We start from the raw sequence: 26,602 nt of genomic DNA, 5'->3' as shown, positions 1-26,602 counted from the left end.
TGACTCCTGAGCTGCAGACCTGCACTGTCATCTGTCTACCAACCACCTTCCACCTAAAAATCCAGTAAATATTTCAGTCAGCATACTCAACACTGAATCCAATGACCTATCCTATCCCCAAATATGCTCCTCTTTGGATATTTACTACCTAATAATAGAAGAACCAGCAACCTAATTAATCCTCTGGCCCATGGTGTGGAATTAACCCTTCCTTCTTATTTATCCCTCAAAGCAATTCATACTCTAAAGACTAAAGGTAACAGTTTGAGGGAAACAATGAGGGCAGACTTCCACTCTTTCTCATCATCTTGACACAGACAGTGAATGTTTATATGGCACTTTACAGTTTACAAGGTGCTTTCACAAACATTATGTCATTGTGCTGAGGGCTGTTCATCACCTCCACCAGGGAAAGTGATGCAATTACTAAGAGTCTGAAGATACTCCCCCAACGGCACAGGCTGCTTACACAGCACCATGGCTGATGGGATTTCCATCTAGCGGTTTAAATGTTTAAACAGAACTTGAAACCGCTGGCAGTGTGACAGCTGGGACTAATGTCAAGGAAGTTCTAGGTGTAGCAAGCTTCTTTCAGAAGGGGTAATTAATCAGACCCCTGGCACTTTGATGAAACAGACTTCTGCCTTTTTCATTTAGTGGACAGGATGCCAGGGTTCAAATTCATATGCAAGTCTCAGGAGTGAGGAATCAGCCCAGGAGTCCCCAAGACTGGGTTGGTACTGCCCACCCCTGCCTGCCCAACTGTGCAACCTCCCGGGTGCTGAAGCTCACAACACACATTGTGGCCTCCTGGCTCCGTGCACCATGGCACCCCCAGGGCCACCCCTAGAACAGAGGGGACAAGAGGAGTTCACGAGGCCCCTGCTTGGAGCCTCACTTCAAGAAAGTGTTGGCTCTGCATTCTGTATTCTTCCCTAATGACCCTCTCACAGAGAACAGGCCCGGGCTCTGCCGACTCAGGCTGCGGCAGCAGCCTTCCCTCCACATCTGCAGAGGGTTTTGCCAGATGAGCAGATGAGGAACGCACACCCTGCAGCGACAGCCCTGCGGATGCCTCCCCCAGATCACAGGATGGAAAATGATACTGAGGTGGCAAGGCTAAACTTAATCAAGAATCAGAGGGTGGATGTATGGGCCACGGACAGGCCAGTCTGGAACTCAAGAGACTAGCACCCTCCTGGGACTCTGGCCTGTAGACCCAGTTCATAGGTGTGCCTGGGGGGCAGCTGGCACACCTACAGCAGGCACAGGGCACAGGTTTCCTGAATTAACAAACAATGGTGTGAGATTCAAGACAAGTAACAAAAAACTCACCCACACTGTGACCCTCCAAAGCCACTAAGAAAGGTTTAATCGTTTAAAAGTTGCTATTATTAAGGGCTTAAGTTCCAGATGCCATTGTTACTAAGTTGAACAAGCTGATCACTTTTTGCTGTGTGTGCATGCATGTGTGTGGTTTTTCTTTTTCCCCCAAATGACCTTCCGCATGCCTGGCATCAAAACTTACATCAACTGCCAAGCAGAAAGGAAACCACAAAGGGGAATCCCCGGGTAGAAATCTGGCAAGTTTGGGGGAGGGGGGAAGTCACATGCTTATTTGTATTTTAGGAAAGGATTGACAAACCACTTTGAGAGCTAGAATAATATACTCTGAGAACCTGGGAGGTAATGTAAACACCTCATTTTCCTGCTATGGAAACTGAGCCTCTGGTGGTAGGTAAATCAGTGTTGCTTGAAGCCTCACAGGTAACGAGACCAGCTGGGATAAGAACCGAACGTCCTCAGTTCTTCCACTCAAACGTTAGCAAGCCATAGAATCACCTTGAGTGCTTGCTAAAACATAGACGGCTGGACCCTACCCCCAGAGTTTTCAATTCAGTTGGTCTGGGGTGGGCCCGAGAGTGATGAGGATGCTGCTGGGGTGGGGACCACACGTTGAGAACCACTGGGGATAGAACAAGAGGAGGCTCATAGCCTAGGATCTCCAACTCAGTTGGGTAGAGACAGGTCAGGTTCTGGCAAACCAGTGGATGAGGTTTGCTCAGCGAAGTCCAATGCATGGTGATAGACAACATCGCCTTGTGGTCCACCAACCTAACCAAGGACCCTCACTCCCACAGCTGCTCCTCTTCCCGGTATTGGCCAGTGACTTATACCCAACTGGTGACTGCAGTCAAGTTTCAGGGGCTCCAAAGGTGTTGCCAAGGAGTTAAACTGCTTTTACTGGGTGGGGCACAAGGTCCTTAAAGTTCTTCCCTGATCCAGTGTGCAGCCTTAAGGAAGTCATGGAACCCCTCACTCTTGTACACAGAAACTCATACACTGTCGAGAGAAAGGAGCCCAACATTCTACATGTTACCATGACACATGTTCTTATTCTAACAAATTCCAGGGGGGTAATCAAAATTCAATAAATATGCACTAGAATTCTGCTTCAGAAATAGAGACTATTGGTCAGGGCTTAGAACCTTTATTAAAAGAGACTTTTTGTTTTGTCCCAATAGGACTTGACCTCTATGCTTAGCTACCTGAATACCATGAGAGTTTAGTAACAAACTTCAACCTTTTGAACCCAGTTCTTATCTAAAACTCCTCCTCCCTCTACTCAATTAAACAAGTCTTTCCATCCAGGTAGCCTACTTTCATGTTTAAGTTATGCTTATTTGGCTAAGAATTAAAATGCAGCATCAGTCAATAAGCATTAGACTCACAGGTCAGGAAACCTAAGTTTGAGTTCTAGTTTGGTCACTTGCTAGTAATGTGAATTTGAGCAAGTTAGTTTAACCCTCCACCAACCCCTCTGCAAAATGGTGGAAAAAACAGCTTCCTCCTAGGATTCCTGGCAGCGTTAAGTGGGGTGCGTGTGAAGGCACCTGGCATGGCCTCTGCGTGTCACACACACTCGACTTCAGTGTCCACCTCTTCCTGCATCCACCTAACATCCCAGATCCAAAAAGGGCTGGGAACGAGCATTTAATAATTCGCTTGTGCTGCCACACTGCCTGTGGAGGAGGCGACGACTGCTGTAGAATGCAAAAGAAAGCAGGTGGCCCCCGAGGACCGGAAACGCGTTTGCACACAATCACCTGACTGTAACAAGGACCCATTCACAAGAGTTCTTATTTCTGGCAACGTATTTGGGAGTTCCAAATATATTCAACTAAAAATAATGATAAAGAAGTTATTTAAGAAATAATAGGCTTTCAAAATTGAGTCACCAGATATTCATATCCCTCTGCAAGGCAAGGAAATTAAAATGGGCAATTTCTTATCAAGGCTAAACAGTTCTTTTCTCCAATAATTTGTCCCTGTAACAGGCATTAGTATTAAAAATATATCCAAACACTTTTCCTCTGCTATGTCCCAAATTTAACTGATGTCTCAAGGCCATAAACTGACTTTGGCTTCAAATGTTTGCAGAATAATAGGTGGGAGGAAACTCTAACTGTTGACCCATCCTGCTGGCTCTTTCTGTATTCCATCAGTTATTCCCTCCTTTCCCACACCTCAGTTTCTCAGCCTCCACTTACCTCTTCTGACTTCTGTGAATGGGTGTCTTCTAAATCCTACGCAACAACCTCCTCCTCTCTCAGCCAGGCTCCTCCCCACTTCTCCCCCATTACCAGGCCTGTCTCCTCAGAAGGAAAAAGGGAAGGAGGGGACGTGGTGGGGAGCTGGCCCCAGTGATCCTTCAGGTCCCTGCCAGCTCCAATCATCTGTAATTCTATGATTCCCTGCCCTAACCACTTGGTCTCAGAAAAGAAAACAAATGACTGTCATAAATCAGTCATTAATTGAAACCACATAAAATTTACCTTCCCCCACTTTAATATAGATGTTTCTTGCTATCCTGAGTTCGGTGAATGAAGTGACCGCTCCATACTCCTTTCGGGCCCAATTTAACAGATGTTCGTTTCCATGGGGGAAGCTCCTTTCTGCTGTTTCTGCTGACAAGGAGAAGTTTCCTGATGAAAAATGGACCACAGAACCCTCAGACACCTAGAAGAAATAGAATTGCATATTTAACGTGGTGCAGCCACCCAGAGCTGAACCATAATGCAAGAAAGCACTTATCAGACAGTTAATAGGTATTTGTCAATTCAACCTCTTCCCTTTGCTATACAGGCACTTCACCTTTTTTCAGCAGCTGATTCAAGAAATAATCGAAAGCCTACCTTCTTCCAGATGATGACAAAACTACAGACAATGCAGGATGTCCCTTTGAATTTTTAAAGAACTTTGTGATGAGACACTGCAGCGTGCATTGTGAGAAATCATGAGACATTGCTATTTTCCAGATATCTAAATTGAAGGCCAACCTTTCAAGTAACGACTTTCAAGTCAAATAGGAAGCCTTGGTGAGTGTTTTCATGGGCTTGTCATGCGCTTCTGGATCAGTGCTAGTACTCCCAAAGGCCTGCTAGCACCAGAACGATGCTCGAGTCTTCCACAGCTGCAGCCTCTGCCAACAGAGGCACCACCATGGGAACACAGTAAGAGTCCCTTTGGTTTAATGTCTCCTGAGCACTGAGATAAACAATGGCCAGAGCTGGCCAGTCTTCTACCACTTTGTACTACTTCCTCACAGTGAGATGAATGTGTATTATCGTTTATTTTGTAAGACCCCCAAATTCCCATAGATAATGAAGTCAAGAAGCTGTTAGACTGATTCTCATAAAACTTTCGAGATGATTTATGCAAGTCCCACATTTTTGCTGGATGTATTTAGACCACTGCTGACCTAGCATATCATGGTATATATAATTAACACAAACAAAGGGGGGAAATTATCATCTTGTTGCTGTACTATAATTAAATTTAGTTGCTGGTGAAAATATGCATGTCATCTTTATTGGCTAACATTTATAACTGATTTTATCAATGTCAGGGTAGAACCCAAAATGTGAGCAAAAAGCCTCAAAAATTGCCAAGCCATAGAACTATAAATGTTTTGTGTTAAATTTCACATTAACAACAGAACTACCACATGCTCCAGCAATTCCACTTCTGGGTATTTATCCGAAGAAAATGAAAATGCTAACTTGAAAGGATATATGCACCCTGCAGTATTATTTACAACAGCCAAGATATGGAAACAACCTAAGTGTTCGTCAATGAATGAATAAAGATGTGGTATATATACACAATGGAATATGTTCAGCCATTAGAAAGAATAAAATCTTGCCATATGCAACAACAAGGGTGGACCTCAAGGGCATTATGCTAACTGAAATAAGTCAAACCAAGACAAATGCCATATGATCTCACTTACGTGTGGAATCTAAAAACAAAACAAAACAAATTCACAGATACTGAGAACAGATTGGTGGTTGCCAGAGATGGGAGGTAGGAGGTGAGTGAAATGGGGTCAACAGGTACAAACTTCAAGTTATAAAATAAATAAGTCATAGGGATGTAGTGTACAGCATAGTGACTATAGTTAGTAACATTGTATTGCATATTTGAAAGTTGCTGAAGACAGTAGATCTTAAAAGTTTTCACCACAAGAAAAAAATTCTGTACCTATGGTGACAGATGTTAACTAGACTTGTGGTGATCATTTTACAATATATACAAATATTGAAGACTATGTTGAACACCTGAAACTAATATAATGTTATATGTCAATTATACCTCAATAAAAAATGTTTTCACATTAACTATCATTAACAAAAAGCAAGCAGTTTCTGAAGGGGTTATAGCCAGTCTAAGAGCAGGTTTGAGGGCAGGGATTTTGCTTAGGGGTTCTACGCTTGCCAGCAGTGTTTTCAACATCAACATACATACAAAAGAGTATTTACCCTAACTATTGTGCTAGGCATTAATATTTTCTCTTCAACTGTATATGCATATGCCAGCAAAGAAGTACTTCACCAAACTGATTCCATCTTCTGCTTGTGCTGTGGTCTCCAGCTTGGCTGAAACCTAGATGCATCTGAAGAGTTTCTAAATATCCTGAAGCCCAAGCAATACCCCCGATCAATTGGAACTCGGGGGTGGGAGCCAGGCATCAGGACTTTTTATAGCTCCCTGGATGATTCCAACGTTCAACCACAGTTGAGAAGCCTAGCCTTAATGGGTACTGAATGATCCACAGTTTGAAAAGCCCAGGGCAGGCACCTCACAGCTTCTTCTACACCAGTGGCTCTTAACCAGGGATGATTCTGCCTCCCAGGGAATATTTGTCATTGTCTGGAAATGTTTTTGATTGTCACAACTGGGAGGGAGGAGCTACTGGCATCTAGTGAATAGAGGCCGGGCTTGCTGCTAAACATCCTACAATGCACGGGACAGCCCCACAGCAAAGAATTATCCTAAATGTCAACAGCGCCATGACTGAGAAATCCTGGTTTACGCTTTGGACTTACCGAATGTTACTGCCCCTCGAAAATCTACAGCATCACCAAATTGGATCCCCAAATTGACAGCTCTCTCTGTCCTAGAAATTGGGTTGTTTAGTACTTAATAAAGAATAACAGAGGACTTCCTAGGTGGCGCAGTGGTAAAGAATCTGCCTGCCAATGCAGGGGACACAGGTTCAAGCCCTGCTCTGGGAAGATTCCACATGCCACGGAGCAACTAAGCCCATGTGCCACAACTATTGAGCCTGTGCTCTAGAGCCCGTGAGCCACAACTACTGAATCCATGTGCCGCAACTACTGAAGCCCACGCGCCTAGGGCCCATGCTGCACAACAAGAGAAGCCACTACAATGAGGAGCCTGCGCACCACAATGAAGAGTAGCCCCCGCTCGCAGCAACTAGAGAAACCCCGTGTGCAGCAACGAAGACCCAACGCAGCCAACAAATAAAATAAATAAATAAATTTATTAAAAAAAAAAGTAATAGAACCTCTCTGGTTTGTATTGGCTTGGGAAACCCAGAACTAATCATTAATAAGCTGGGTGGAAACTATGACAACCAGCAACAGTTACCATTTACTGCACACCTACTACGTATCAGGCACCATAAAGTGCTACCAAGTGTAGTAATGACATTTGCTACGTGTTCCGATGCCAGTTATAAGCAAAGCCTGGGGGGATAGTTTAGCTCTGACCTTGTTTTGACATCACCTCCTGAACCAACTACCTGCCAACAATAACCATGCCAACCTATGCATAAATCCTCTGAAGCTTAGCTAGTCATCAACACTGAACTTCAAACAACGTTTATCTGATTTTCTGACTTAAGCACTGCAGTAAGATCTTCTTTTCACTGAAAAGCACTTGTGCTAAAGAGTCATTTTTATTAAGCCTGTCACCGAAAAAACCCACGACAACCCAAAGGCCTCTGTCCCGCTGCCAGCACAGTTCTGAATGTTTAGGCAAGCATCCCTGTATGTTCTGCTCTTTATTTCTCATTCATGTTTCAGCCATAAAATAAAACACTTGGGCTTTAAAAATGTTATGCAGAGAGCACACTTCTTCAGAGTGGAAGGTAGGATATATCATCACCCTGGTGCATTCCGGAGGCAAGAATGTGAACCGTGTAAATAAGAGAAGAAATGGGGAGCAACTTGGGAATGTATCCTGCGGTAATTAAAAGCAATGCCATTGTGTAGCTGCTTCCTCAAGAAGGGGCAGCTCCCTCCACGCACCAACAGCTCCGCTTGTCTGTCTCCTCTAGGGCCAGCAGCAGCACGGATCACACACTCAGGGCTGAGGAATCTGGAGAAGGAGTCAACTGCCACTCCTCAGGCGCATTCCAGTGAGAAGAAAGCAAAGCTGCCAGGGGCAGCAAAGCGTTCCTGACTGCAGGTCAGTGGAAATTTTCTGCCGCGGCAAGAGGTTAGTCAGCGCTCCTCCTGACCACCAGTTCTCTGACTCTGACACAACTGGTCTCTGACGAAGGCCTCCCCCAAGCCCCACTGAGTTTTACAAGGTACTGTTATTTCCACCTGATCCTCAGGATGACCTGTGAGGCAGGCTACTCTGATTTCTACGGTAGAGAGGAGTAAACCTCAGAGAAACTGAAGGCCTACCCCAGGGGTCAGAGAATCAGGCTAGATCGGAACAGGGCACTTCTGACTCCTGGTTACAGCTGGCCACTGCCTGAACTCTGCCAGAAAGAAGACCTTGCGTGCTCCCAAGGCAGAAGATTTCTCTTCTTACTTTCTACCTGTAAGATTTGCCTTCCATTCACTTGTCTGAGCAGGGCCTTCCAGACCAAAGAATTCCTTCCTCTTTCTTCCATGAGATAAGCCTTCACATGTTTGCAGACATCACTCAGCCCTGATCACGACTTCACTTCTTCAGGACAACAGTCCCAACTCCCCCCAACTCCTCCCCAGACACCATGGTTGTCAGATCTTTCTTTATCAGCACAGTCTCTGGAATGTGGTGCCTGGGACAAGACCCAGGGTTTTGAGTGTGGTCTGATGAGAATACTGTGATGGTTAGTTTTAGGTGTCAATGTGACTGGGCTACAGGGTACCAGACACTTGGTCAAACATTATTACGAGCATTTCTGTGAGGGTGTTTTTGGATGAGATTAACATTTAGATCCGTAGACTAACGAAAACAGATTGTCCTTCCTAATGGGTGTGGGCCTCGCCCAATCAGTTGAAGGCCTAAATAGAAGAAAAGGCTGACCCTTCCTCTGAGGAAGAGAGAATTCTCCTGCTGACAGCCTTTGAACTGGGCATCGGCTCTTCCCGGTTCCACAGCAGCCTGCTGCCTCTCAGGCTCAAACTGGGACGTCGGCTCTGCAGAATCTGGACGTGCTAGCCTCCGTAATCACGTGAGCCACTTCTTTACGATAAATATCTTTCTATATCTATGTGGACACTGCATGAGGCCCAAGATCACATCACAGCTTTTATACCAGCTGAACCCAACTATTACGTCATATCCATTAATTTATGCTTTAAACATACATCCAACAAATATGTATTGAGTGCCAGGCACTTTTCTAGCTGCTGGGGATATGGTGGAGGAGGCAAAAGACAAAATTCCCTGCTTTGTGAAGCTTACAGTCTAGTAAAGAAGTCAGAGGAACAAAATATGAACAATTAAAATATATGTTAATAAGTGTGAAGGAATGATATAAACTGAAAGAAGAGGAGAGGGGCACTAGAAAGTGTTGTGATGGTGAAAGTCTAACTGGGAAAGTCACTGAGCAGGTAAAGACCTGAAGGAGATGAAAGAGCCAGCCATGTGGATGTCAGGGGAAGAGGGCTCAGGGTGGAGGCGGCAGCCAATGTACGGGTCTGGCATAAGGAGGGGAGAGCAAGGAGACCGGAGTGGCTGGAGCAGAGGGGTGAGGGGGAGATGAGTAGGACAAGAGGTCAGAGGGGTTACAGAGGAGACCAGTAGATCCAATAGGACCTTACAGACCATTGGTAAGGACTGTGGTGTTTAGTCTGGGTGAGATGGGCCACCACTGAGAGTTTATGAAAATATCTAACAAACATTTTATTAACAGGATCACTCTGGCTGCTGTGGCCAGTCTAGACTGAAGGGAGACAAGGAGGAGGAGATGAGTAGTAGACTTCTGGAGTAATCCAGGGGAGAAAGAACGGCAGCTCACACCAGGGAGGTGCAAGTGGAGGTGGATATGATGGTTCCTAAAGCCCCAGGTCTTTATGTTAGCAGCTCAAGGCTCTCTGCATCCTTCCCTTACACCAGCGCTTCTGTAATATAAATCAAAGTCTTTAGATCCATATTTCAACTCTGTAGAGACCACATAAAAATCCTTATTCTGTTAGTTGTCAAAAATTTCTGAATTTCATGTGTGTGCCACCAATGCACTCCCACACTTCCAAGCATACTACACAGCACTTGTCCGGGGCCCAGGCTGTTCACCAACTACAGAGCGACCCCATGGAATTGTCCTCGTCTTGTCTGTGAAGACGCCACGCTAGAACCTGTCAAGAGCCCTCCCAAAATAAAGACATGACACGTCAGTGTCACCACTTCTCTACCAGTCAGCGCTGCAGTCCCTGCCGAATCCTCCTGGTGTGGTATTCTTAGTAGAGTCCGGCTTGGGTTAAAGTTTGTGGAAGAACAGAGATATAAAGAGAGCACCAGAAAAACAAGAAATAGAAGGAATACAGTATTTTTCTAATAGGAGGAGGGGTTACAATCACTATTGCAAGGATAAGGACTACATGACTGAATATGGAATTGTTTTAAAAAATGTTAAGAACAAGGGTTTTATATTTGGATAAAAGGGCAAAAACTTTCCAAGGCAATTCATGCCATCCCCCACCCACCCCCTTATTTGTAGGTCCTTGCCCTGCTACCACCCCATTTCTGGCCCTTATGTCTCAACCATCCTCGATTCTCAACCATTACAGTAACCGCCTGCTGTCCAAGCTGCCAATCCGGTCTCCCTCCATCCCTCAACCGTACTGTCACCAAGGAGATCTTTCTGAAAAGTAAACACATGCTGATGCAGGAGAGCATCTAAACGTCTTAACTGGCAGGTGACCAGAGAGGGCCTCTGCCCACCCCACTTCCCACCACTCCCCCAAGAACTTGCCATATGGAACCACTCACAGCGGCAGAACACATCATGCTGCTTCCGATCTCCTGGGTCCTTTTACATCCTGTTCTCCACCTGGCTCTCTCACTTCCTCTTGCTCACCTGGTAACTGCTCCTTGTCCTCCACAAGCATCACCTTCTCTGTAAAACCTTCCCGACTCCCTTTCCTTCCTTGGGATGGAGCTGCCTGCCGTGCCGTGTGCACACCTCTAGCCCAGCCTCTCTCTCGCATGAACTGCTACTGTTTACCAGCAAACCTGCCACCCCACTTGACGAGCACCTTGAGAGCCAAGAAAGCGCCTGGTTCGTTTTGAATCTCCTGGACCTGGCAAGGTGCTTGGCACAAAGCAGGAACTCAGTGATTGCTTGCTGAATGAAACCTCAATGGTGTTACTTTCAGGAAAGGCTATGCCATGATTTCTTCATTCACGTAACCCTCACTTCCCTCACTGCCCAGGAAATGATCTTTCGGCCAGGCTTTAAAGCTAGTAATTGACTTTTCACCTAATAACTCCCCCTAAAAACCAATTATTAAATCATTTATTAGTTCCACGTCTCCCCACAGAATCCACTAAACTTTCCTCCTGCTTGCTAATTAAAACCCAGTCCTTTGACATTCCCTGATATGACAAACGTCTTCCTCTGGGAACAAACAGAGCCCCGAGCTCTGACAATCCTGAATCTTAGCAAGTGTCCACTGAAGAGGCAAACGTGAAGCAGTTGACTGTCCAACAAACTCCAGGCTTCAAAATGCACTCTGAGCCACCCCCTCTCCCAACTGCTCTTCCCTACTGAAACCACGCACAGCATTTGTATTTTAAATTCTGGTTATGCTACCAGACTTTTTTAAAGAGCAGAACATTACTCTCTCTGCCAGTGCTGGGAGTTTTATTACAAGAACTTACGGCTAGGCAACAAGAGCCAAGTTTATTATTTTTTCTGGATCAGATTCAACAACCTTGTCCAAAAGAGCAAGAAAAAAGCAAAAGAGGCAACCAGCCCTTTTGTTTCCACACCTGTGTTTAAGCTTTAACTCTTAAAGTCCTAAGCAGACCCACTGAAGCCTCAACATTGATCTTCCAAGCCTCAGTGAAGGGAACCAAATGTCAGGTAATGGGTGCAGACATCATTTTCCTGGAACTGAGGTTCTTCTTCTTAGCACTTATCTCAGCACATCAGCTGACTCAGAGGCCTGGCGGTTGCCTCACAGTCTCTCTCCAGCCTCCCCCAAGCTGGTGTGGTCTTCAGTGAGGAGGGAGAGAGAATCTTTGCTGAGGATAATGCCATATTGTAAGGCCTCACCTAGTCCTACCCACCTCCTCCCGCCTCATCCACTCTCCCAGATGAAAATGCAGGTTGCACTTAATTGCATGGGTGGCAATTAAGCTTCCTCTGAAATCTCCCCTCACCTCCTCATGTCTACTCACATGTTACCTTCTCAGCGGAGTCTATTTAAAAATCACAATCCAACCACCCTGCAGCCTCCACTCCAGCACTCTGATTCCCTCAAACCTGCTTTACATGTTCTTATCACTGTGGGAGAGTATAATATAGTCAGCTTCTAAACTACCACGTCATTTACTTACAGATTATGCCTATAGCCCATCTCCTCCCACTAGAATGTAAGCTCCTTCAGAGGCTGGGATTTCAGCCTGCTTTGTTTATGGGCATATCCCAAGCACAGTGTTGGGTATAGAAAAGACACTCAATAAGTAGTGAATGAATCCTGAGGTCCCATTAATTGGCAGCGGTTGCCTAAAGTTCTGTGCTGGGAAGAATTCTGAGGTCATATTCAGGAGCAGTGGAGGAAGGGGAATGAGTGCCACGGTCAATCGTGTGTCTGCCAGGGGCTCAGGGCAGGCTCTCCTCGCTCTACGGCTGTCCAGTACAGTAGCCACTAGCCATTGAGAGCTTGAAACGTTGCTAGTTGAATTGACCGGTGTCATAAATGCAAAACACACACCAGATTTTGAAGACATAGTAAAACCAGTGTTAGGAAGAAATCTCACTGCTTCCCGAAGTGTGATCCTCAGACCAGTGTATCACAGACAAAAGTATGTTAAAATGCAGATTCCAGGGTAGGGTGGGAATGCAGGGTCCAGGAAACTGCATTATAATCCTCTGCCCACCACCCCAGGACTCCCAGGCATACTTGAGGATCACTGCTCTAGGCCATAGATAAAAATATTATGTAAACTCCAATCTTTGCAAAGCGTGAATAAAATTGCTTGGAGAACAAGCAAGAATTTTCTCTTCTGCACTGGTTTAAAAAAAGCCAAGAGGGAGAGAGTAAAGCCAAGTCATTTTTGGAGTCATCTTCTTATATATCTAAAAAGATAGAAAATGGGCTCTGTGAAATGAGGAGGCACAGCTCTCCTATGATAAAGAAATGCCTGCTGAAATCTCAGAGGAAAATCTGTTCCAGGAATCACTCCCTTCCCTCTCCCTCTCTCCCTCTATTTCTCTCCCCCTCCCACTCTCTCTCTCTCATGCGCGTACGCACGCACGCGCGTGCACACACACACACACACACACACGCCTGCATGCCCAACAGCAGGGCCGTGGTCCATTTGGAGCTTGAGTTATCACTTGGGTGAGTGCCCGCTATTTAGGTTACAGCTCTAACTTGAGGCTGCTCTAACTCGCACACCCAACTTTACACATTTACATGACTTTGGCATTGCTGAAAGTTCAACACTTGCACAATCAGGATCAGCTCCCTTCCCTCTTCTGTCCTGCCCTACACTCAACCTTTACTACTCCTATTCCTTTTTCCTGACTCTTGCACCGACACATCTCTTTCTGGAAATGCCTGCTGAGGAGAACTGAAAGAGGAAAACAAAGCAAAGAAAAACATATGGGCATTTCAGAAACACCTGCCATGCCAAGAATTTGCTAGTTCAATTCTCGGGGAGAAAAAGACTTACGGTTAAAGTAGAATAGGCATATCTCTAGAGTTTAGGTTTATGTATAAGTAGGACGTATGCAGATTGGCCCTAGAACTCGTAGCAGTGCCCACACAGAAAGGCACCGAGGAGATTATCTTTTGATGTATTTTGTGCACCAAGTCCAGCAAAAACAAACTTACATAAAGTGCTGGAACAGTACTGAAATATTTACCTCCCAAATGAGGACAGAACCCTACATTCCGAAAGAGGAAAATTACACTCCCTACCCCAGTTCCTGGGAGGACTGTGCTCGCCTATTTCCTCCAAAGTCACATGATATGAAATGTGATCTGAAACATGTTTTCTATTAACCATATATCATGACTCAATGTTTTTTTCAAAGTTTGTTTTAAAGAAATAATAACTTCCATGCCTATGAACCTACAGTAATAATTTGCAAAGCTACATATTCATAAGCCATGTGATTGTGGTCTCTGCCAATAGTGCACTCAAGAAACACAAATCCATGCAACCATTTCAAAATTCTTGGATGTTTTAATTTCGTATCCACAACCACATTACTCTGTCCAACAAAATGACTTAAAACATATTCAACAATTTTTCTGAAAACTTTCATGATGATCATCCTCTGCTTTTAATTTTTATTTCTGTTGAAATACAAAGAACCAAAGAATCGAAAGTGCCCTCTGTTCTTAAGGCCCTACATGTTTACACATGTCCAAGAGGAAAGCTCTGAGATGCTACCCTCTGAACAGAAACACGCACAAACTTGAACATGAGCCAGTACAAAAGCAATACTCTAGTCTCCCACGGAAATGTTACAAAAACGACAGTATATGTGAATACGTATATACACAAAGACAAGCAAAATAACTCACTGCATCTGAAAGATGAATTCAGTCTCCACAGGTTACCAAATTAATGAAGCATAAGATGCTTTATAATATAGAGTTTTCCAAAGTAGAGCCCCAGGCCATATAGGGGTCCTCAATGACCTTACAAAATCACCTCTTGAGACTCTTAAATTTACTCTTTCCCATCTTCCAATGTAGCATGATATTAGAAGGAGCCTGACCCAAAATTTAAAGTGTATTTATCATCAAAAGGGTGTTTTTCAAGGAAAAAAGCAATAAAATGTTGGCATCATTACCAGTACTTGCCATGATCCTCAGTGTACTGTGGCCCTCCAAATGTGCTTCTGGGAAATCCCTCACTACGTAGGATTCTTTCTTCTATTTTTCTTTCAAATTACATCTGCCAACCCAGGTTCAAGGGCACAAACTGAATTTTATAAACACTTGGCTCCAAATAGGTACCTAGAATTCTCTTTGCAGAGTTTCTCTTCATCAAGACTGACAATCTAAGTTCAATTTTGCAGACAAGGAAATTGAGGCTCAAAGAAGCTAAAGAATCTGCCTGAGGCACAGAGTTGGTAGAAAGCAGGACTGACAACAGAATCAAACACCTTGTTTCTCACTCTCGAGCTCTTTCTACTCCACCTCTATGGAGTAGTTGCTATTAAGCTCAAGAAATCAGTAGAGTAGGGTAGACAGGAGCCCCCTCAACCCTGGATTAATAGAACACTGGGAGAGAAAGTCATAAAGGCGCTTACCAATCAATTAGTACACGTTTCATAGATTCTGAATCCTCACATCTGACAACTGAAGAAACTCTGTGGTCATAGTTTCTTCTGAGAGGTTAGGTAAAGCCCCAGATTACATAATTTTAGCAAGGGATGAGTGCACACTCATCTGCAGGACTCCAAAAACTATGCAGTACAAACCCAGGCTTTTACACGAGTGCCACGGGAAAGCAGTAAGGCAGAGTGGGGGGGGTGTGCACAGAGTCTCTCCATCAGGTTGTTTCCTTCTCTCTCTCTCTTTCTCTCTCTCTCTCTCCCCTTCCCCAGAGGCTGGAGGAGTCGTGCTGGTGAAAGTGGAAGGGAAAGGGAATGGAAGGGACAGACAGAAAATCATAATGGCTGTTATGGAAGCAAAAAATGGCTTGGCTAGAAGGAGAGAGATCTGTTATAGTAAACAACAACAGCAACAAAAACTGCCAAAGGATCTGAAAACAACTGAGCAGAGATTATAATAGATCTCGCATGACAAGAACATCAGGCTATAAAAATTTTAAATATAAATGCTTCTGTGACATTCAGGGGTTTTTTTGTTTTTTGTTTTTTTTTTAGACTCTCAAAACAATTTAATGAGGAAATGTACAGGCATTCTCCCGGCCACTCCGCGCCGGACATTCAGTTTTATACGTCAATTTGGCTTAGCTATAGTCTCTAATTATCCAATCAGACACTAAATCTAGATGTTGCTGCAAAAGTATTCTGTAGATGTAATTAAAGCGCACAATCAGGTGTTTCTAAGTAAGGGAGATTATCTTAGATAATCTGTGTGGGCCTGATTCAATCTGCGGAAAGGCCTTACGAGCAGGGCTGAAGCGTCCCTGAGAAAGAAGAAATCCCACCTGCGGACAGCAGCTTTGGCTCCTGCCGGAGAACTCCAGCGGCCCTTCCTGACTACTGGCCCTGTGGATCTCTGCCTTGCCTTGCCTGTCCCCACAGTGGCATAAGCTGATTTCCTGCAATCATCCTCTCCCCGTACATACCCTCTGCTGGTTGCCTTTCTCTGGATAACCCCTGACTGAAACAGCGTCTGTGAATGGCTGATGCAAGCCTCCAGAGACATGCAGCTGCATATTCTGGCCCAGACACCACAGACCCAAGAACACTTTGGGGAAAAAAGTTCTAAAGGACGTTTCTCTGGGGGGCAAGATGGAGCTGGGGCCCCCAACCCAAAACACCTGGCCGGAGCCCTCTTGAACTTCCTAAGCGTAGCTTTCAACCAAAGGCAGGCCGTGTCCTTGTGCGCACCCCCACTTTCCAGTCCACCTTTCACAGTCTCTGAAGAAGACTAAGGTGATCTCCTATCCCAAAGCCAAGAAGGCTGAACGGGACACATGTAACGTCAATGAAGAAATGATCCCCAGAGGGCTAAACACAGATGCAGGTATGAAAGCAGGGCATCCCAGTGGAGATGATCCAAAGACAGGACAATCAGAAGAGCCCAGGGACACAATGTTGCTGGGAAAGCGGCCAAGAAGCCGTTTTTAAATCCTTACCTGAATGACATCCCTCAGAAGGGTCACCCGACTACCTTCCTTGCACTGTCTGTGACCGAGGGATACTGGCAAGGGCTCCAAGCAAAGAGGGGAAAGAAGCAGAGAAGAAGGGGTTCAAAATACCTGGAAGGTTTAATCACTTTCAGAATGCTTTGCTACTTTCAGGGTGGCAGCCACTGTTGCTAACGTCCAGCCGTTGGTAGGGCAACGGCAGCACTATTTCAGAAGCTCCACATGGTGTCTAGGAATGCTGTTGTTGTGTATAGTCTAATGTGGTCCAGGACCACCTTCCGCATCTAGGTCTTGGGGAAAATCATTTATCCTAGGTAGTTTCCTCTGCAAAGGAGAACCCTGGGCCAGATGACAGTGGATAATTAAAATCTAATATCCCTGCCTCAACTACTACTCCCACTCAAAGGATAATTTCATTCAATCCCAGGATCAACATCTGGGATATGTTATGTGAAGGGAGAAAGTAGGGGGAAATCTAGCCCAAACTACTAATCCCCATCATTTTACAAAAAAAGAAAAAAAAAAAAATAAGGACTTCCCTGGTGGTGCCATGGTTGACAATCCGCCTGCCAATGCAGGGGACACGGGATAGATCCCTGGGTCAGGAAGATCCCACATGCCGCGGAGCAACTAAGCCCATGCACCACAACTACTGAGTCTGTGCTCTAGAGCCTGCAAGGCACAACTACTGAGCTCGTGTGCCGCAACTACTGAAGCCCATGCGCCTACAGCCCATGCTCCACAGCAGGAGGGGTCACTGCAATGAGAAGCCCAGGCACCGGAACAAAGAGTGGCCCCTGCTCACCACAACTAGAGAAAGCCCTCACGCAGAAACGAAGACCCAACGCAGCCAATAAATTAGTTAATTTTTTAAAAAGATTTATTGAACACATTTTGTGCCAGGCACTATTCTAAGCACTTTACATGGGTTATAGCTACCACTTACTGTGTGACCATGCACAAGTTAACCTCTCATTATGTCAGTTTCCTCATCTTAAAATGAAGGTAATAAAAGTACTTACTTCATAGGCTTGTTATGAAGATTAGAAATCAAATGGGCAGTGACCATGTGGGCTTTTGCAGAGACAGCAGATGGATAAGCCCCTGACTTCCAGGTACAACCTGCTTCCTCGTACCACAGCTATGTCGTTCACCACCCAACCAGGAGGAGGCAGAAGGAAGCAGACCAATGATGACTCCATGGTCCAGTGGTATTAAAAGCCTAAGTCTGCAACAAAGACTCCAGGTAATCTGGAGATAGGGTGTAAAGGTCAAGGGCAAAAGCAGATCCTGAGAGATAAATTCCACTCTGGACAAAGAAATTAGAAAGACTAGAGGGGCTCCTTCCTCCCCTGTAGAAATCTGCTTCCAAGCCAGGGAGCTGGATGATCGAGGCTTTGAAGTGCCAGAACTGGGTTGCCTCAAAGAAACCCGATGACTCTGCCTAGGAAGGAGTCAGGCCATCCTGCAGTCCTTTTCAGAGACGGGGAATGTCAGCTACCTGTGGGGAACACTTACCAAGGGCCTCACACTCTGCAATTTATGAGAAGACCAAGGCAACGCTTTCAAGTCAGCTTCACTAAAAGTTCCCAGGAGACAGATTTCCCCCATCCCATGACATTAAAAAAAATTCTGCAATCTCCCTTAACAAAACATTTGCTTTTTCTACCAAACAGATCCCTGGAGTCTGTCCACCACATTAACCAAGGGCACTAGAGATGTAACATTTGATACAATTGCCCAATGCTTGGGAAGGGCAGATTCATCAGATTACCAGATCAGCCTTAAACAGTAAAGCCTTCAAGGATAGCATGAGACTCTACACAAAGAAACATCAACCTTCCCCCACACAGACATGACACAGCAAGTCCAGCAGAGGCAGGAAAAGTCTATGCTTGCGTGAACCCTTCAGGACAGGATGTCTTGATCAGGAAAAATACACCCAGGCAAACCTCCTAAGGCCAAGGGGCCACTCACTGGTAACATTCACCAGCTTTCAAATGAGTTAGGATAAATCCTAGGAATTCTTTCAAAAACTCTTTCTGGACCAGCTGAAACTGGACTCTTTCCAATGCTCTAATTACCTCAGTGACATTTAGGAAGAGCTCTCTCACCACAAAAGGGCCAGGAACTCACTCCTAGGAAATATGGTAGTTGACCGACGCTAGTTCATGAGAGGATCGAGCCCTGTGTAATTAAGGCTCTTACGGACAAGCCACAAAACCAAGAGATAAGCAGCCCCTGGAACAAAAATGCCGGGTACACAACCACTTGGAATATCCCACAGGACACAGTGAGTCATTCCACAAGAGATATTTTTAAAAAAGAAAAAGGAAGAACCAATCTTGAAACATTTAGTTATTTAATCTGCCTTTAAGAGAGAATTTATTTGGGGAAAGACCTCACTGGAAAATCCAAAATGGTATATCCAGACCCCTGGTATATAGGGGTGACGCTTCTGGTTGAGCAAAAAAGCTGTGCTTGGGTCTGCACCCCTGAGCCCTCGACCACACGCTGCTCCCTGGTCAGCCTCACAGAGGGAGCTGCCTTAACTGCACTTGGAATAAGAGGATTCTCATTTTCTCCAGTTTTCAGGATCCAGCAATGATACTTCCCAATCTCGTAACCATCTCTCCCACATCACAGGAAGCTGCTTCAGGGCAGCAATCCACTCCATTTCTCTCTGGAGTCTCCACACTTAGCACAGTTCTCAGTGTCCTGCAGGCACTGAAAACTGGGTGTTGGATGAATGAACAAGTAGATTCAGAAACCATCATACCAGGTGCGCTAATGTCATGTTTTCCAAACATGGGGAGAACTGCCAAACAAGGGAAAGGAGGAAATTCGAAAAGAAAACCAAAAACCAAAAAAACACATTTCCAGGTTTTTAAATGCAACAGAGTAGAGAATACAGAAATTTTTCAAAAGTTCCCTCCTCCATATGCAAACTTGAATGCCTGAGTTATTCAGAGGGCATTTTTGGATGCTCAGTGTTCAGTTACACATCACTTGGATTCAGAAAAGGAATTTCTGGACATGCGCTGTGGTACAGGCTGTGCATGTCCCTTCCTAGAGCAGCACTAAGCATACATCTGGGGCTATTTAACAACTGATTGGAAATTTCGCCTTCTGATTTCCAGTTAAATACTGGGCACAGGAAAACAAATAGCACTTGTTTTTCACTGAGCCTTGTCAGTCATCCAAACTGCAGTGCAGACCAGAGAACTGCCTGTGGTTTGGTGGCAGAGCCCCAACACATTTGGACCTTTTCCCCCCCAAGTTAAGTGAAAGGAATAAACCGATTTTGGCAACCTCAGAAACACACCCACCCATCCCTCAGAAACACAAAACTAGGTTTTAAATATTAAGCATGTTCCTGGTATTAATTTACATTTTTCATTAGGATTAAATTTTTATTTGTTTTTAATCCAAAGCCAAGAGGTTAGAGTTTGGTTTCTCTCATTTATTTCAATTGCCCTGCTCTGATATTTACTTGGATTTGCTGAAGAAGCAATGTTCAGATTACCATTTTCTGTTTCCAGTTAAACTGGGATATAATACGTAGCAGTTGTACTATCAAAGAATGAGAGTTTGAAAGCTGGGAGGAACTTAAGAGATTGACTAGTACCACCTCCTCACTTTAAAGATGATGAAACTGAGGCTTGGGTAGTTAACTGATTTTTGTCCAGTGATTGATGTATATAACTAGTTAGTGGCAGAACCAAAGACTAGTACTTGGGCCTCCTGACACCCAGGCCAGCGTGTGAACTAGAAACAAAAATCTGAGTTACCTCTAGGTAGAACTGCCAGATAAAATCAGGACACCTAGTTAAATCTGAATTTCAGATAAAACAATGAGTAACTTTTTAGCATAAGTATGCCTCAAATATTGGAAACTCTACCTCGAAGACCAATATCCCTTCGACTCCCCACCTTCATTCAAAAACACACACATTTACATGCATTTCTTTCCTGATTTTACTGATAAATGGCTGGAAAACACAAACCATAGCACTGTAATCCCAAGAGTGAGTGAGGCTGGAAGAAGTTGTTGCTTATTTCTTGAGACTTTCCTAATCTTAAAATACCTTTTTCCCTCGCGAGCATGCAAAGCAACAAGCCTGATGTCAAAGGGCTGCAAAGCCCTTTGGATTAGACATTTCATGTTATTAGAAGCCAGGCATTAGGATCTCATCTCAACGATTTCTGCTTGTCCCAGGGTTCTAAGTCTGTAGACCTTTCAGGAGAGAGTGCTCAGGTTTGTCATACAAATAAAGCAAGCTTTTTTTTTTTAAATAAAACTCATGGAATAAAGTAAAATGAGTTTAAAGTTTGGTTTACCAATTTTACATCACTTTTTTTAAAAATAAATTAAAAAATAAATAAATAAATAAATTTATTTATTTATTTATTTATTTATTTATTTATTTATTTATTCAGTGGCTGCATTGGGTCTTCGTTGCTGTAAGGGCTTTCTCCAGCTGCGATGAGCAGGGGCTACTCTTTGTTGTGGTGCACGGGCTCCTCATTGCAGTGGCTTCTCTTGTTGTGAAGCACGGGCTCTAGACACATGGGCTTCAGTAGTTGTGGCACATGGGCTCAATAGTTGTGGCTCACGGGCTCTAAAGTGCAGGCTTAATAGTTGTGTCACACCGGCTTAGTTGCTACGAAGCATGTGGGATCTTCTCAGACCAGGGATCGAACCCGTGTCCCCTGCATTGGCAGGCGGATTCTTAACCACTGTGCCACCAGGGAAGTCCCTACAACATCATTTTTGAAAACAATGCCGCAGCAAGTTTCTTTCTAACAGCTTTATTGAGATATAATTTAACCTTAATTATAATTCTATTATATAAATTACATAAACATATATTATAATTCACCCTTATAATTCACTTTATTGAGATATCATAATATTCCTCCTTTTAAACTGTACAAGTCAATGTTTTTAGTATATTCACAATGGTGGTAATAATCACCACTACCTAATTTCAGAAAATTTTTATCACCCCCCTCAAAGAAATTTCATACCATGAGTAGTTATTTTCCATCTTCCCCTCCCACTAGCCTACTGATCTACTTTCCATCTCTACGGATTTGCTTGTTTTGTTTTGAACATTTCATATAAATGGAATCATAAACTATGTGGCCTTCTGCGTCCAGCTTCTTTTATTTATGTTTTCAAGGTTCGTCCATGTTGTGGTATGCATCAGTACTTCATTCATTTTAATGGCCAAATAACATTCTATTGTATGCATATACCACTTTTTAATCCATTCATCAGTTGATGGACATTTGGGTTGTTTGCACTTTCTGATTATTATGAATAACACTGTTATGAACATTTGTGGATGAGCTTTTCTATGGACATATGTTTTACCCAACTGTCTTCCAAAGCACCATTTTATCTTCCCACCAGCAATGTATGAGAGTTCCAATTCCCCTACATCCCCAACACCACTTGTTCTTACCTGCTTTTTATATTATAGCCATTCTAGTGGACGTGAAATGGATTCTCATTGTGGTTTTAAATTTGTATTTTCCTAATGACTAATGATATTGAGCATCTTTTCATGTGTTTACTGGCCATTTGTGTTTTTTCTTTGGAGAAACGTCTATTCAAATTACAGCATGTTTTTAAAGACAATCTGGTATTGTGGCTCTTCCCAATCTTTGTTAGCAAACTCAGGTTAAAAGTTCAGACATCTATTGCACAGTTGAGCTACTACTTTTTCTTCAATGCAGAAATAATTGCATAAATAAAAATAAGCTTAGATGATTCTTCTAAGAGAGTTTTACTTGTAGTTTCAACATGACACTGAGAGAGTAGGATTATTTTTATTTCTAATTGCACTGAAGGATAACTCTAACCTCCCCAATTTTCTCTAGGCTATCCCTACACCCTGCAAAAGAAAGCCTATAAGGCTGTGAGAACTCCATCGTGTGTGTGTGTGTGTGTGTGTGTGTGTGTGTGTGTGTGTGTGTGTGTGTGAGAGAGAGAGAGAGAGAGAGAGACACATACTCAAAGATCCACTACTTGACACTCAGCCTGAAATAACTACTCTCATCCATTCCTATTTCCTAGGTAACCAGAACAACCAGATAAAGGAACTGCACTTGCAGAGGAAACTCAGTCCCACTTTCTCCCTACCTGACACACTCCCTCTTGCCTGCACTGTGGAATCAAGAGAAGGACTTAAAAGATTTGACACTAGAAAACAGATACCTTTTATAGACAGTATTAAAATACAATGTTTTCAGTCACCCTCATGGGGGCTGAGACATTTTGAGTAACACAAGGTCCTGCTAACTAATAATGAAAGGTTTCCTTTTCTAAATTGGGCAGTTATAATAATGCAGACATGACAACTTAAAAGGTCACCCTGATAGATGAGTATCTGCCATTACTTGAACTTTTCTCACAACCCTACTTAAAGACAATAATAATAACCATTGGGAATTTCCTGGAGATCCAGTGGTTAGGACTCTGCACTTTCACTGCTGCAGGTGGGGGTTCAGTTCCTGGTTGGGGAACTAAGATCCTGAAAGTCGAGAGGCACTGCCAAAGATATAAAATTAAAAAAAAAAAAATAGCTGTTAAGGGACTTTCCTGGTGGCACAGTGGTTAAGAATCCACCTGCCAATGCAGGGGACACAGGTTTGAGCCCTGGTCCGGGAAGATCCCACATGCCAGGGAGCAACTAAGACTGTGTGCCACAACTACTGAGCCCATGTGCCACAACTACTGAAGCTCGTGCACCTAGAAGCCCATGCTCCGCAACAAGAGAAGCCACCACACTGAGAAGCCCACACACCACAATGAAGAACAGCCCTCGCTCACCACAACTAGAGAAAGCCTGCATGTAGCAACAAAGACCTAACGCAGCCAGAAAAAACAAAAACAAAAAACAAAACTGTTTAAGTATTGTAACTCTACCTAGAAAGTAGACAGCTTTAGGACAGTAATGCAAATCCTTCAGCAATATATGAGGAAGGAAGCAAGGACATGCACATCTTGGACTGAGAGTCAAGGGACCCACCCTCTCTCCTCAGCTCCCTTAAGCTCTCCAGGTAACCTTGGAAAAGACACTGATGGAAATGGCTAAGCCTCAGTTTCCAAAGATTCCACGGGCCTTTTGAAGTATTTGGATGAAACAGTTCATGTAAAATAATTTAGTTATCTTTTTCTAACCTTTAAGACTTAACTACAATAAACAGATAAATGAAACACACCACTGATTTTCTATCCAGATCCCTCTGCCGCAATGGCTGTCAAGTCATTCATTTCAGGTTACAGAGCGCAAGGGAAGAGCTTGCCTTGCCTTCTTCCCTTCAGCACAGTCTGTTAGGGAGAGCTGCCCAGCCTGCTAGAGAACTTGTATCACTCCTTGTCTAATGATCTGAAAACCTGAACGAACAACAGATGCTCCACTATCCCTCCTAGGCCATGAGGAAATGTGCAAATACAGAAAACCATGTCCCCTAAAGAAAGCCTGCTGGACAGCAAGGCAGAGTTCAGGTGTCCCACAACTTAAATCCTTGACTTCTCCCAATGCTGCCTCCCTTGTGTTGGTAATTTGAGGTTTATCACTTGATCTACAATCTCCTTACATGGGATAAACCCCAAATAGAGTCGATGGTCAGTTGTTTACTAAAACCGTCTCCTGTGGTTCATTGTTAGTGTGTCTTAAGCTGATGGCCAAGAAGCAGTTCTTACAGATACTAAACAAAATTAAAGAAAATAAATAATAACTAGGAGTAAGATACTTTCCCTTAAAAGTCACAGAGAGGCAGTTTGAAGAAAGAATCCAGAAAGTGACCAGCACAACTATGATATATGTGGCCCATACTTTTCATCGGGACCTACAGACCAGAGAAACGGGAATTCTTTTCAATCTGGAGTGGCCAAGCTAGACATTTCATAACTAGAAATGTAAACTGAACATCCTTCCCAAGTGTTCTTTACTATGACTAATAATAGATAGTAACAAAAGTGGTAGGTAATGTTTAGGAAATTATCAGTGCCAGGTCCCATACTAAACATTTTATGTGTAATCTCACTTAATCAAGAAAACCACCTCATGATGTAGGAACTATTATCATTCCCATAACAACTAAGGAAAGTCAGGCTTAGAGAAATTAAATACTTTTCCCAGGTTCTGCTTCGATTCAAACCAGGGTAGGCAAGGCCTTTGCTCATAACCTCTCTATAACCTGCCCAATGTGGTAGCTACTAGCCTCACAGAGCTATCCAGCTCCTGAAATGGCTAGTGCACTTAAGGAATTGTATTTCTGATTTTAGTTAATTTAAATTTAAATAGCCACGGGCTTCCCTGGTGGCACAGTGGTTAAGAATCTGCCTGCCAATGCAGGGGACACGGGGTTTGAGCCCTGGTCCGGGAAGATCCCACTTGCTGGGGAGCAACTAAGCCAGTGCACCGCAACTACTGAGCCCATGTGCTGCAACTACTGAGGCCCACGCACCTAGAGCCTGTGCTCCCCCACAAGAGAAGCCACCGCAATGAGAAGCCCACACACTGCAACAAAGTAGTCCCCGCTCTCCGCAACTAGAGAAGGCCTGTGCGCAGCAATGAACACCCAATGCAGCCAATAAATTAATTAATTAATTAAAAAAAAGAAAGAAAAGAAAAACATTTTTAAAAACATTTACATAGCCACACATAGCTAGGAGCGCAGTTCTTCATGATAAGGGCTGAATGAGTATATGACTTTATGATCACGGCCATTAGTCTTACTGTCACAGATGCCTTTAATTTCAGGAGACTGACAATGTTTATAAGTATGAAGGGAGCGAGTTTAGCATAAGAGCTTGTAGAGTTAAGTCCTATCTGGGTTGGAGGCTCAACTCTGCCAGTAATTAGATGAGTGATTTGGGTCACTTCTTAACCTCTCCAAATCTTAGTTCCTCATCTGTAAATGCATCTGTAAAATGGGGTAAATACCCCCATCATCACAAGGTTATTGTGAGAATTAAATAAGATAAAGTATTAGACCACTTACACATCTGGAATGTACTAAGTGCTAAATAAATGTACAGAAAATAGTAATGACAGCAACTAATTCTGACTTTTGGCCTTCTGAATTTAGAAGTAATGAGAGTTTCAATTCTCAGAAAAGGCTATAATTTATTAGTAATGCCTATCTTGTAAATGTACTTTTGAGTTTAAAAAGGTTTTATTTTGAAGGACTTTCCTGGGGGCTCAGTGGTTGAGAACCTGCCTGCCAATGCAGAGGACACAGGCTCAATCCTTGGTCCGGGAAGATCCCACATGCCTCGGAGCAACTAAGCCCGTGCGCCACAACTACTGAGCCTGTGCTCTAGAGCCTATGCGCCACAACTACTGAGCCTGTGCTCTACAGCCCGTGCAACATAACTACCGAGCCTGTGCTCTAGAGCCCTGAGCCACAACTACTGAAGCTGCGTGGCTAGAGCCCATGCTCCACAAGAGAAGCCGCTGCAACGAGAAGCCCGTGCACCACAAAAAAGAGTAGCCCCCGCTCGCTGCAACCAGAGAAAGCCCGCACGCAGCAGGCAATAAGTGATAAATACATTTATATAAGAAAAGGTTTTATTTTGAGAACTCACATTTACCATGTTGCAAATATAGTACAAAGAACTCATGTACATTCTTTAACTAGATTCCCCAGTTTTCAACATCTTGCCATATTTGCTTTATAATTCTATCTATACATTAATTTTTTTCTGATTTCGCCCTTTAACTCTTAATGCTTAAGTGCAATATGCTTCCTAAGAAGGATATTCTCTTATATAAGAAAAGTACAATTATTAACTTAACGAAATATAACATTGATACAATACTTTAATCTATAGGCTCAATTCCAATTTCTCCTTTTGTCTCCATAATGTCCTTTATAGCAACAGTGCCATTCTCCACCCAGGGATCACGTGTGTCTTTTTAGTCTCCTTCAGTCTGGAATGGTTCCCCTGTCTGTCTTTCATGACTAATATTTTTGCAGAGTACAGGCCAAGGTATTTTATAGAATGTCACCCAATTTAGTCTTC

The 26,602-nt window shown here is 43.7% G+C and overlaps 1 protein-coding gene across 10 annotated transcripts in view; it reads right to left on the bottom strand.

Annotated features, from left to right (window-relative positions):
• The window catches only part of TGFBR3 (transforming growth factor beta receptor 3), a 195,181-nt gene that overhangs the window by 45,205 nt on the left and 123,374 nt on the right, over positions 1–26,602 (bottom strand). For all 10 annotated transcript variants that reach the window (XM_057713136.1, XM_057713128.1, XM_057713153.1 and 7 more), the window contains one exon: positions 3,837–4,020. In XM_057713136.1, the coding sequence (XP_057569119.1) occupies positions 3,837–4,020 (184 nt within the window). The remainder of the gene's footprint in view (positions 1–3,836; positions 4,021–26,602) is intronic.

Source organism: Hippopotamus amphibius, chromosome 1 (genome assembly GCF_030028045.1).
Source record: "Hippopotamus amphibius kiboko isolate mHipAmp2 chromosome 1, mHipAmp2.hap2, whole genome shotgun sequence".
Lineage (NCBI taxonomy): Eukaryota > Metazoa > Chordata > Mammalia > Artiodactyla > Hippopotamidae > Hippopotamus > Hippopotamus amphibius.
The sequence above is the reverse complement of the archived record's forward strand: the minus strand, read 5'-3'. Positions and strand labels throughout refer to the sequence as shown.